The 14,266-nt window shown below is 35.8% G+C and overlaps 1 protein-coding gene across 1 annotated transcript; it reads left to right on the top strand.

Moving 5' to 3' along the window:
• The first annotated feature begins 2,777 nt into the window (after window positions 1-2,777).
• LOC104119496 (uncharacterized) lies at window positions 2,778-8,088 on the top strand. The gene is made up of 2 exons (XM_009631017.4): window positions 2,778-6,816; window positions 7,785-8,088. The coding sequence occupies exon 1, from the start codon at window positions 3,900-3,902 to the stop codon at window positions 5,262-5,264; it is 1,365 nt and encodes a 454-aa protein (XP_009629312.1). The 5' UTR covers window positions 2,778-3,899; the 3' UTR covers window positions 5,265-6,816; window positions 7,785-8,088.
• Window positions 8,089-14,266: the final 6,178 nt, after the last annotated feature.

The following is a 14,266-nucleotide window of genomic DNA, read 5'->3' on the forward strand; positions in this document are numbered from 1 at the left end:
AATTATTTACTTATTATTTGAATAATGTGATATAATTATAACTCTTTAATTAATTTAGTTCATGCGTAGTATAGAAAAACTAAATATTCAATTCAATCTACTACTTATCAAGATTTAATAATATGAGTTGATATTCTTACGAAAAGATTTTTAAATGGCAAATTAGTAAATTAAAATATATTTTTTATTTGGTTAATTTTTTTTTTCTTTCATAAAGTTGGATAAAAACTGATAGTTGCGCTATTGAATCTTCATAAACTAGTCTGAGAAATAAAAAAGAAAAAAATGAGAGTAAAGATTAAGCAAACACTAAAACTGAAAGTACTGAATTACTTTTCGAGTAGTAAAGAGCATTTGAAGAAGACTAAGTCTGATGCCCTACATATTAATTATTTCTCCTCCTGTAACACACTTTTTTTTTTCTGTATGCATATATTCAAGTTTTCTATCTCATTTAAGTTGTGATTATTTTTTTTATTGTTTTGTAAATTAACTCTTGAAAATTCATTGTTTCTTCATGACTTTTAACCATTATTGGATTAAATTAATGTATAATATTCTCAAGTAATTTTCTCTACACTCTTTGATAAATTTTGTGACACTAATCCTACCTTAAAGAAATAATTAATATTATTGAAATAATTAAGAAAAATATTCCAGCTAGCTACAACCAAAGATATTGAAAATCGGTGAAAAGATGCTCAACATTTAGTGCCACAAAAATCATACAAAATTATTTTTAAAGACTTAACGTTATCGCTATAAACTGTTGAACTCGAACTTTCTTAAGGAAACCACTCTAAGGCTTAACAAAAGTGCGTAGGTGAATTTGAATAACTACTTATTCAAAACATATACGTAAAAGTATTATTTTCATTTGTGAAAATATTTATAAAAAAAGAAGAAAAGAAATACCAGTCATAACATGAAGAAATGCATGGAGTTATTCTTAAAATGTCTCCCATGATGTAAATCTTCTCTCAAAATTTAGTCTTTGAACTCCAAAATGAATTTAATTTTGGTTACATATATATAATAATCGTGGCATTACGACTTAAAGAAAATAAACTAAACGCCACAACACAAAATAAAGATTACGATTAAGCATCAATATATATATATATATATATATATATATATATATATATTATTTTATAACTCGAGCATATTTATTATTTATGTGATTTTCTTAAAATTTATATTTCTTAGTATGGGGTACACCCACAACACGCGTACCCTAAAACTAGTCACATAAGTATTTCAAAGCTATGTGAGATTTTCCTAAAATTGGAAAAGCTACATAATATTCAAATTTATGAGAAGATCTTTTTCTCATCAAACGAATTCCAAACAGAGATCTATGTAACATGAGTTTCGATTTTTAAACCAACTTAGAAACTACATTTAACTTAATGATTAGATCTGATGAAAATATTATCCCTACAACTCAAATTTTTACAACAAGGTCTAATTAACACGAGCAATTTTTGCATCTCTTGTATTTCTATGAGGTTTGTTTTTTAAATATATTTATATATATTAGTTTACTGCCAAATCTCTTAAAGTCAAATCAATATCAATAGAAGTCCCAATAAAATTTACTAACCTGATTCTTCAATCGATGATCTATTGCTCCCTCTTAATAACAAACGCCCATGCTTTGATTTGAAAGTTCAAGCCCGTAATGAATTTTCAAGAAACTTTTGAGATGACTTAGTTACATGTGAGAGCGATAACTATAAAAGCGGAGAAAATTCTAGTAACAATATATTCGGATTACTTAGCATTAATGAACTTTCCACTAAAGCAAAAAAGACTAAAAAATAATGCAAATGAAGTATCAGTTCACGATACATTCAAACTTCTCTATAACAGTCAACATCTATAATAATATTTTATTATAATAGTCAAATTTCTCTAAAATTGATATATTGTGTTATATTTTATGTCTCTATAATACGTTTTTACATATTACAACAAAAAACCATTACTATAACGGTACACTCTTTGTAAAATACCTTTTTGCAATAGGCTTACTTAAACATTTATGTATTTATTATTTTATAATAACCAAAAATATTATATATATATATATATATATATATATATATATATATATATATATATATATATATATTATTGGAGACATAAATTTACTAAATCTTGTAAGTTTAAAAATTTTGGAACGTCAAAAACTCTTCTGAACTTGAAATAGAAGAAATTAAAAGATTAAATTGGGTACCTTTTGTATCTATAATTTTATCACACATTCCACCTTACTTATTGAGATTTTAAATTTAAACAATTTTATTATCTTTTTATAATATAAAATTTTGAAAAGAATATTTTTTTGGATAATCTTTGTCCATAATAAGCAAATAAAATCTGAATATCAAATATTATTACAGGTGTATAAAAGTCAATTGCTAACAAACAAAAAAAGATTCGGACAAACTAAGTTATTATAAAGAAGTATGATTGCATGAGTAATATGCTCTTAAAACCAGAAAAGCTCAAATCCAAATCCGTGTGATAATAAAAAAATGTTAATAGTGTCATATCTTGTATTTTTTCGATCAAATAAGTGAAGCGAAGTATTGTATCAATCATTCAATTAAATGAATGATCAACCTTATGAACCTTATGTGTATATATTATTGGAGTTACCCGAAGATTGGGCCATGAAGACTGGGCCAACACAAGAGTTGGAGTACTTGGGCCTAGCCCATTATTTATTTGTATCAGTCTTATTCTTCTAGTCTAGTTTTTTCTTTTTCATTTTTTAGGAAAAACAACAGAAGGGGTTTTCCTCTCTTTTCTTCTCACACAATACTTTTCCCTTATGAACCCTAATCAAAAATCAGCACATTAATGTTGATTTTCACATTTTAATATGGTATCAGAGAGGGTAATCTGGTAGTCCCTGTCATTCTACATCAACCGGTGTTACCCTCGTTCAATTTCATCGAGTTTATCATCACTGTTTCGACTTTCGCCGAGTTTCAGAATCTGAAGTTTTTCGTTGATTTTTTTGTTCAAATTTCGAATTGAGGAAGGTTCCTCGACTGTGTGATTCTATTTTGGTCGGAGTTTGCTGCTGATTATCCGTTTTCTGTTATTTTTCGTCAAGACTAGGATTTTCGGTGATTATCGGAGTTCTGTTAGTCTTCGCCAGAGCTAAAGTTTTCCTTTCAAGTTGAAGTTTTTTTTTCTCTCAAGGCCTTTCTTCTTCAGGTTGCGAAGAAGTGTGGTACACTCGTCTCTATTTGTTATCTTGCATGAATTGATCGTTGTGAAATTTTCTTGTTATACTCTATTATCATGGTTAATTCTACTTCAAACTCAAGTTCTTCTTCCCCTACGTATACTCTTGAACCCTCAAGTCCACTATTTCTCCTTCCTTCCGATGTACCAGGGATATCCTTGGTTACTGTGCCTTTTTCTGGGACTAGTTTTGGGGGTTGGAGGAGGAGTATGATCGTGTCTCTGTCTGCTAGAAATAAGATAGGTTTTATCGATGGGTCTTGCACTAAGCCTACTATGGATTCTCCCCAGTACAGGCAGTGGGACATGTGCAATAATATGGTAATATCCTGCTCAATCAATTTACTTTCTCCAGATATAGCTGAAAGTGTATAATATTCTGAAACTGCTGAAAGCATATGGAAACAATTGAATAATAGGTATGGGACTGTTAATTGAACTAAGGTGCTTGAAATAAAGAGAGAACTTGCATCTACTTATCAAGGGACTCTCGACATAGCTTCATATTTCAACAAACTTAAAAAACTCTAGGATGAATTGGAGGTTATGTGTACCAGTCATGCAAATTCTTGTGTTTGTGCTGCTAAGAAAGGTCTCCAGAAGGAGAAGGAAGAGGATAGGTTCATCAATTTCTTATGGGTCTAAATGAGGTTTATGTGGGGGTTAGGAGCAACATCTTGATGATTCAACCATTGTCATCCCTTGATACTGTCTACAACATTTTGTTGCAAGATGAAAAACAGAGACAGGTTGTCCCCAATACCCAATTTAACTCAGAATCAGCCTCTTTTAATGCAAATTCCAACATTAACAGATTCCCTTCTCAACTCTCATCTACAAAACAATATACACAAAGGGTGAACTTTGATTCAAGCAACCAAAAATCCAATACCACTTTGTCTTGCAAGTATTGCAAGAAACCTGGTCATACAATTGAAAAATGCTACAAATTACATGGTTTTCCCCCAAATTTCAAATTCACAAAGGAAAAAAGGTCTGGTACTGCTGCAAGTGCTGAGGGGCAGATTTCTGAATCTTCTGCATTATATTCTCCAACTGATCAAAGCTTTTTGATCCCTGGTCTTACCAAAGAGCAGTACTCCCAGTTGATGCAGTTGCTCAATCAGTCTACATTGGGCGATTCAATGACTCAACATATTCTAATGGGATCTGCCAATTTTGCTGGTAGTACTTCTTCTCTTCCTCTGTGTTTAAATGGTAGTTCTACTGTGCGCATGTTGACTAGTATAGGTAGAAGGGTTTGGATAGTGGATTCAGGGGCAACTGACCACATGACTTCAAATAAGGACCTCCTTTTTAATATTACACCCCTTCCTGTTCCTTACTTAGTTTCTCTACCTAATGGTTATAAAGTTAAGGTAACTTGTATAGGTTCCCTCACTTTATTACCATATTTCACTCTACACAATATTTTGTACATTCCATTTTTCCATTACAATCTAATTTCTGTGAGTAAGGTAATAACACAATTCAACTGTTATGTGTTATTCACTTCTATTTCTTGCATAATTCTACAGGCCCATTCTATGAAGAAGCTTCTGGATCTTGGTAGAATGGACCAAGGATTATACAAATTTCACTTCAACCATTCTACTCATTCCATATCACCTGATAATTTTGTTCCTCCTTTCAATAATCTAGTACATAATACTGAATTTTCTTTACATACAGATGTTAAAAATATGAGCCACAGTTCTGCTTGTACTTTACCTTGTGGTACTGTTCAAAATGTACAAACTGAGAATCCATGTTATGTTTCTACTTTACCTTCTTGTACTGTTCCAAATAATGTGAATAAAAATGATGTTCTTTGGCATCACAGATTGGGGCATGTTTCTTTTGTTCAAATGAAGCATATATCTTCTATCTCTAATGACTTGTCTAGTAAGCCGTCCTTTATTTGTCCTATTTGTCCTTTAGCTAGACAACCTAGGTTATCATTCCGAGATAGTTCTTCTCTTTCCACTTCATTATTTTAACTTATTCATGTTGACACTTGGGGACCATACCACATCCAAACTTACTCTGGAGCAAAATATTTCTTGACAATAGTTGATGACTATAGTAGAGCAACATGGACACACCTTTTACAATCCAAGAGTTATGCCTTCACCTTCCTTAAAACATTCATAGCCATAGTAAAGACACAGTTTCATCTTTTTGTCCAAAAGGTTAGAAGTGATAATGCCTTGGAGCTTGGTTTCTCCAATTCAGCTATTCAATTCTTTTCTGATAATTGTATCATACATCAAACAACTTGCCCACACACACCACAACAAAATGGTGTAGTAGATAGGAAACATAGACATCTATTAGAAACTTCAAGGGCTTTGTTGTTTCAATCCAATCTTCCTATCAAGTTCTGGGCGGATTGTGTTTTAACAGCAACCTATCTCATTAATAGATTTCCCTCTAAAGTTTTGTCCAATAAGACGCCATTTGAATTACTTTATGGGACTGCTCCTTATTCTCATTTAAAACCTTTTGGCTGCCTCTGCTATGTTAGTATTCCCAAGTGTCATAGAGATAAGTTTCAACCTAAAGCATCTCCTTGTATTTTCATTGGCTATCCTTACGCTAAAAAGGGTTCAAACTATAAAATCTCACCACTAAGTCTGTTATCTACTCTAGGGATGTCATTTTCCATGAATGTGTTTTTCCTTATACTTTGTCATCTTCTGCTCCTTCTCATCATTCTCCTCCAATGCCTACCTTTTATGATTCTACTCCTGATCTTGTTACTGCTTCCTCTGTCCCTACAGATCCTCCAAATCCCCCTCTCCCTACTTCTCAAATACTTGATGCTCCCACCTTTGTCCACACCACTGCTTCTCCTCCTACTCCCACTCATCCTACTGTTTCAATTGAATCAACAATTCCTCATGTTCCTGAAGTAAGAAAAAGTTCCAAAACCCATCAACTCCCTACTCACTTGAAGGATTATGTGGTCCAGCTTCCTTCATCTGCTTCCTGTTCTTCTTCTTCACTCTTGTCTACTGCAGTAGAACCCTATTCTTACACTCAGGCTGCTACTATTCCTGCTTAGCAAGAGGCCATGAGGAAAGAATTTGAGGCCCTAGATGCAAACCAAACTTGAAAAATTATTGAACTACCTACTGGGAAGAAGCCTATAGGGTGTAAGTGGGTATATAAAATTAAATACAAAACTAATGGCAGTGTGGAGAGATACAAAGCTAGATTGGTGGTTAGAGGTGATACTCAAGTGGAAGGAATTGATTTCAATAAAACTTTCTCTCGAGTTATTAAAATGTGCACTATTAGATATGTAATTATTGTAGTTGTCAAACAACAATGGCCTTTGTTTCAGTTGGATGTTAATAATGCATTTCTGCATAGGGATTTAGATGAAGAAGTCTACATGAAAATTCCTCAAGGTCTTTTTGTTGCTTCTACTTCTGTTTCTTCTAGGTCTCCTACTTTGGTATACAAATTGCAAAAGTCCCTTTATGGCTTGAGACAGACTTCTAGGCAATGGTACGCCAAGCTGTCCCATGCATTTTATTCTAGGAGGTATAATCACTCATTGAATAACTACTCCTTGTTCATTAAGAAAATTAACTGCTGCACTACCCTTATAGCTGTTTATGTAGATGATATTATTGTGACTGGGGATGACTTGGATGGAATTTCTACTCTTAAAGCTTTTTTGGATGCTCAATTCAAAATTAAGGACTTGGGGTTGCTTAACTATTTCTTGGGTATTGAGGTCTGTTATTTTCAGTCGGGTATTCTTTTGTCTCAGAAGAAGTTTATCTCTGATTTGCTATCAGAATACAAATGTGCTGATGTTTCTGCTGTTGCTAGTCCTTTGGACATGAATCACAAGTTACATTCTGATGTTGGAGAGCTACTGCCTCAACCTGAAAGCTATAGGAGTCTAGTTAGAAAATTAAATTTTTTGACCAACAAAAGACCAAATTTATGCTTTGCTGTCCAACATTTAAGTCAATTTTTACAGCGATCTAGAGTTCCACATATGACTGCCGCTTTACATGTATTGAGATACTTAAAGGGCACTTCTGATTTTGGGGTCTTGTTAAATAATTCTGTTGATTTGTCTTTGGTGGCCAGTTGTGATAGTGATTGGGCAGCTTGCCTCGAGTCTAGGCGCTCAGTTTCTAGTTTTTGCATTCAGTTAGGTGGTAGTCTCATCAGTTGGAAGTCTAAAAAGCAGCACATTGTTTCCCTGTCCTCAGCTGAGGCAGAATACAGAGCCATGAGTAAAGTGGTAGCTGAATTAGCATGGTTAGTCCGCCGGTTATCTGACTTGGGTCTCACTGCTGCTCTCCCGGTTCCTATTTTGTGCGACAACCAGGCTGCTATTCATATCGCCAAGAATCCGGTGTTCCATGAGCGTACCAAGCACATCAAAGTTGACTGCCATTTCATTCGCACTAAGTTGGCAGATGGTCTTATCTCTTTGTCCCATGTTTCTACTAGTTCTCAACTAGCTGATGTTTTTACTAAACGTTTGACAGGTCTACACCAAATCCACTTGATTGGCAAGTTGGGCGTGTGTCCACCCTCTAACTTGAGGGGGATGTTGGAGTTACCTGAAGATTGGGCCACGAAGACTGGGCAACACAAGAGTTGAAGCACTTGGGCCTAGCCCATTATTTATTTGTATCAGTCTTTTTCTTCTAGTTTAGGTTTTTCATTTTTCATTTTTTAGGGAAAACAACAGAAGGGGTTTTCCTCTCTTTTCTTCTCACACACGACTTTCCCCTTTTTCTTTTCGTTATGAATCCTAATCAAAAATCTACACATTAATGTTGATTTCTACATTTTAACATATATTATATAGATATAGAATAAATCTAGGTTTCAGTTATTTATACTTATGCTAAAAGAATATAATAAATAGTTGCGAGGTAATTGGAAATCAAGTGTTATTCCGATTACTTACAAAATAAAACTACGTAACGTACTAAAAGCAGTTTCAGGATGATCAAGGACGTTGGCCTTTGTTCTAATAGAAAGGATTAGAGTAAAACAAGAGAATAATATTTTTGTTTTTATCTTACAATGTTTTGAAATGGAAAGAAATGACTTTATGCATGTATCGCAACAAGTAAAAGGATAAGTACCTGCATTAAGCAACAAACAACAACAACAACTCAGTAAAATTCCACTAATGGGGTCTGGGGAGGATAGTATATACGCAGACCTTACCCCTACCCCGAAGGAGTAGAGAGGCTGTTTCCAAAAGACCCCCGGCTAAAAAAAATAAAAAAAAAAGAAAAAAAAAAGATAAAAAGAGACAATATTAGTATCACAACAACAATCATAGGATAAATAGGAACATCATGAAATCCAGAAGAAAGATGCAAAGAAAGGGAGACAATATTAGTAAATATTAGTAATACCATAACAGTCATAAGGAAACCTGCATTAAGCAAATGCACATGAATTACCTAATAATATCTTATCAGTGGGAAATCAACCAACTTTTACTTGACTACATTTTTTGTCAAATATTCATTAAAGTTTTGTAACTTATAAGTAACGTTTACGTAGTTTCTTTATGTCCATAAATTAAAGGTAGTACATAAAACTTATCAGACAAGAAATTTAATTTTTTTTCCAAGAGAAAAAGAAGGGGAAAAAAATTCAAGTAAATAACAATAGTAGGAAACAACTTGCTGAGGTGGAATCCAATTAACACGATAATCTATATCTAGATTTCATATATGTAACTACAAACCCAAAGCAGTAGTAGTTCGACACAAAAACATTTTTTAATGTTCTTTCTCCAAAATCTTTAAGTTGTACAATCTAGATTGTCGGTATTTTTGGGAGGCCGGATTAATTTATCAATGGAATTAACCATCGTAAGCAGCAGCTAATATGCAAACTCCCAAGTTTAATCTCGGCATGGCATTCGATGCCTGTCTTCTAAGTGTCGGAGATATTTCTTACTTCTAGGCTTTTTATTGCTCTCACCTTTGCCCATTTCAGTGATATCATTCATTTATACTCCCTCCGGTTAAGTGTTCTAAAAGGCGTTTTTGGAGCGAGCATGGGATGAGGCGCACCAAAAACGTGTCGGGACGATGGTGTGGGGCGAAAGTCTTATGAGGTGTACGCCCAGCAATTCGGGGCGTACGCCTGGCGTTAGGGGCATTTGAGGCAAGTTTTTTTAGTGAGGCGTAAGCTCCGAAGATTTTTTCAAATTAAAACAAAATTTGTTGAATAAGTCCTTCATATAATACCCAAATTTTTAAAATTCAGCTTGGTAATTACTCAAAAGTTTTAAAAAAGAACTGAAATATATTAAATTGAAAAGTCAAGACCATTTTATTGATTGAAGCTCCAATTCATGGTCTTTCCCAATTTTTTATCTTGTCCGCTAGTCTGCTAATATCTTCCAAAAGTAACGAATATTCAATTTATTTTTTACAAATACAAAGAGAACTTCATTCTCCTTCATAGCAGCAAGTTCAAAGTTCAAATTGAATGTTAGTTATCCTTTTTGTTCCTCCATATAAAAAACTTTATTCTTTTCGACTCAAGTTACTTGAGCTTCTAAGTAGCGTATAATAGATTGTTTTGACTAGTTTTTTGTAGGGATGAAGCACATCTATATGTATATATTTTTCATATATTTATAGTTTTCTTCATTTTTTATGCAATTTTACCTGTTTATAAATAATTACTGTAATTATATTATTTTATAAAATATTAAAAATTAAATACTCATGGGGCTTACGCCCCGTGCCTCGGGGTTTACGTCTCGCTGAGACACCTTTTAAAACGCCTTACCTTACGCCCACACCTTTTAAAACACTGATTTTTCTTGCCTTTTTTTTTTATCCACGATCTTTGATTTTTTTAGATACAAAGAAGGAATTAATTTTTTTCAAAGTTATCTTTGAAGTAAAGAGCCTAAGAGTATTTAATATTTTTAATGAACAAATTAAGGTTAATATGATCATTTTTATTATTCAAAAAATTAATTAAAGTGGACCGGAGGGAGCATGATTTTATCTGCACTTCGCGGCGGTCCAAAAAAAAATTGGAGGGTTTATTAATGTTTTTTTTTGTTGTAAATTTAGTCGACAAAGAGATAAAAATTTCACATTTATGATTATGAATTAATCAAATCACAAATATGAATATTGTTGTAGACATCAAAAAAGGTTACTGGATCAAGACTCCCTACATTCGGCCGAGATCATTATGTTGGGCACCTTCAAGACAAAGCTCATTTATGTTGTTCAATTCCTAGAGTCCATTAGGGTTGTTTGGAGTTTATTCTATCCTAATCCCTAGCTCACACTTATAAAATAGTTATATATTTTCTTTGAAAGCAACTCGAAAATTCTGTAAACTTGAAATATTCATAAAAAGATCAAGACAACAAATAATATCTTTTTCAAAGCCGAAGTGATCAAGAAACGTTTCTCAAAATCAACTCGAAATGTAGTCAGAGTATGTTTCTTGAAAAATAAATACTTCAAGAAGATCCACACAAATTCTTTGCTCGAGAGTTACGTCACTTTGCCCCTCGATTGAAGAAACACGGAGTGATTAAGAGATGTTCTTCCTCGTGAACGATCCGAAATACTGCCCAACTCTCATGGAGATCAAATATATTGTTGTTTACCCGAAAAACGGATAGAGTTGAATTTATACGTAGTTCTAAAGATACATAATATAAATTGGAAAAAATATGTAAATGAATATCGAAATTAGTTATAAAAGAAATGAATGCAAATCGAATGAACTAGTTAGCCTAAGCCTTCAAGTTTTATCACTTTTAAATTGAGTGAAGAACAATTGGTAGAAGAAACAATACGAATAAATATCAAAAGCCAAAAAAAGATGGTATTTGCTCTCTTTTCTGTATATCTCAGAATGAATGCCCTTCTTACAAATGATAACAACTCTTAATATAGTGGGGGAATCCTATTTTGGATATAATTAAAAATACATAGTGGGAATTCCATGATAAATTAATTAATTAGCTTTTCCTTGATTCAAGCCGTGATTTCCGACGAGATTCTCTCCCCAATTGAGTCTACAACATTTTTTTGTTTCTTGGCTCGATCTCGATTTTGACCGATCTCAATCTTGGTCGGTCTCTGGGTCTCGAGCTCAATCTTGACTCGATCTCGATCTTGGCCGGTCTCGGTATTGATCTGTCTCTGGGTGCCGAGCTCGATCTTGGTCGATCTCGATATTGATCGGTCTCTGGGGCTCGAGCTCGACAACCTAACTTTGCATCACGACTCGATATTACAATGATAAACCTTGGACCATCATGTTCCAATATAGATTAGTCGTAAGAAGGTTAGACTCGGTTTTGACCGTATATAGATAGTCCTCTCGTTTCTCGGAAAGAAGATAGCGAGAAACGATATGAATTTTCGAACTCCAACTAGATGGGCAATGACATCAGCGACGACCCCGATTGTGACGTATGTGACAAACGTCCCGTCGGTCCAGTTATCAAGGCATTAAATGTGCGTCAGTCGATGGTCGGCCACTACCAGTTTGAACCGTTGTTGCGAAACCAATAAATAGCCCCCTTCTTTATCATTCCAAACTTTTACTTTCAAATCTTTTTCATTATAATCTTCATAGTTCTTTGCCTTCTCCAAAGCTCCCTATTTCGAGGTTTTTAAATTTCTTTGCTTGTTCTTCCTAAAATACCACATACTTCCATCTCCATTCTTCTTTGTTCAAAAAAACTAAATGGCCAAAACATCTAAAACCGTTTTGCAGAAAGAGACTGCTTCCTCATCTCGGCCGGCCAGCGAGAAACCAGTGGTGGAGCCACGCCTTGAAGAACTTGTTCCCGGAGTATGTGTTATTGATTTCGACTTTAAGGTCGAGAAACCCTCATCGGTTGCTAGTAGATGCGAGCTGGTATCGAGATATATATGCTCGATATCCAAAAGCCTTCTTGATTTGGTGAAGAAAAATTGCAATTGAGAAAACAAAGAGGTTGTAATACCGGCACTGGAAGAAGCGATCACTACCCACGTGGAAGGGTACCTGAGTACTTACACTTATCCTTTTATGTTGGGTCCTCTCGATCCGGTCATCATCGATTTCTACAAGAAATACCAGGTGACTCTCGGCCAAATTTACCCTTCCTTTTGGAGGATCGTGATACTGTTTTGTTTCTTCGTGAGAAAAATCGACGGGCTTCCCTTTACCCTCGACCACCTCGTAAGATTATATAGCCCTCGAATCTACCGAGGTGGGCTGATAATACTTCAACGCCGGGCCACTAAGGCATTCACCTCGAGTACAGATGAAGACAAAGATCGAGGCTGGATGGGCCGGTTCGTTTGGGTGAAGACCTCAGACCTGATCCCGGCTGAGAGCATGCCATTTTCTGAGAAATAGAATATGAAACATGAGTATGATCCCGTTTTTAATTTCTGTTTGTTGTTTTTACTTCTTCATCCTTTCTTATCAGTGTTTTTCTCGATACAGCCGTTGCTTGGATGCCGGGTGCGGTTCCCCACCTCGAGAACTGGGTCAGGAGACTAGTTTCGACGTCAACATATGCAGAGCGTGCGTGGCGCGATTTGTCAAAGGGCAGGTGGGAGGCTCGTACTCATGGTAAGCCTTCTTCTTGGCTTACCTATTTGCCTATCGTTCGAGCATTTTTTCCAAGCATGAGTTTACTTATTTTCTCCTTTTGCAGGTCTCGTAAAGGATGCGGCTATGAGACCCCCGTTCGGTGATGAAGAAGTTTTACCGCCTATCTCGAAACCGGCGCAGGTGATTAAGAGAAAAAGGGCCTCGAACTCCGAGGGTCAAAAACCCAAGAAGAGAGCAGCCCGTCAACCCAAGGGGAACACAATCACACTAACTATGGAGCTAGGCCAAAGACTAAGGGATGGAGAAGAAGAAGAAGAATAAGAATACGAAGGTGATTCTGGGTTGGTGGCGCGTGCACGAGCTAGCACCGATATTCAAAAAACTTTGGAATCGATGGGAGTTGATAATGCTCCGTCTAGGCTCGATGAGGTCGAGGAGGAGACTCCGACCCAAGTTCCCGAGCCGAAGGGAACCGAAGATGCTTTACCTTGGAGTGAATAGACCATTGAAGAGGCGGTGGATGCTAATGCAGAAATCGGGCTTGAGGCTCGTCAAGACGGAGGCAACGCCCCAAAAAACCTATTTGGGGCAATAGAGATCGGGGATTCCCTCATTTCCTTCATTTTCCCAGTTGATGATACATGACGCTCAGGCCGTGGAGACTTGTCACGGGGAGAGAGCCCATGGAAAGGAAGATCCTTTCCGTGGTTGTTTTGTTGGGGTAGAAGATATCACCGGTCTGAGTGACTTGGAGGCTCCGAAGAAGAGCTCAGGCGAGATGGGAGTGTCCTGTCTTTTTAATGAATCTCAACAAGCCCTGAATCGAGTAAGTTCATTTTGTCTTTCTCAATTTTTATACTTGTATTTTTCTTTCCTTGTATAATTCCTTCTTTCTATTTTTGTAGGCCTCTGTGCTTCATCACGAGGTGTTTCTCCGATCCCGAGGGGAGCTGAACCGGTATGAAGCCGAAATCCGAGGGCTTACTGAGGAGAGAGATGCCATCAAGCTTCTCAGTGAGCAAAGAGAATGAGAAGCAAAAGGACTTCGGGTTGAGCTAGAAGCAGGTCGGAAAGAACAAGCCGATATGTCAGAGCATGTAAAAAGAATCTTTGAAGTTAATGACACTGACTCGGGCGTGATGGCTAACAGTTCTATCCCACAGGTCCAGCAAAAGTTAGATGTGATCAGGCAGCTTCATGGTGAAGTGGACGTAGTGAAAGCGGAGGCCGAGGAGTGGAAAAAGAACATGGACCGCCTTGCCTCATAAAATAAGGTTGTCCGAGCGCAACTGGCCTCAGTTGAGACCCAACTCCGAAGCTTTAAAGAGAAGGCCTTGGTGCAAGCCAAGGAAATCGAGGAGTTCCAGTCTCGGTTGGGCTCAGCAACTTTTGATCGAGAGAG

Source organism: Nicotiana tomentosiformis, chromosome 3, assembly GCF_000390325.3.
Source record: "Nicotiana tomentosiformis chromosome 3, ASM39032v3, whole genome shotgun sequence".
Lineage (NCBI taxonomy): Eukaryota > Viridiplantae > Streptophyta > Magnoliopsida > Solanales > Solanaceae > Nicotiana > Nicotiana tomentosiformis.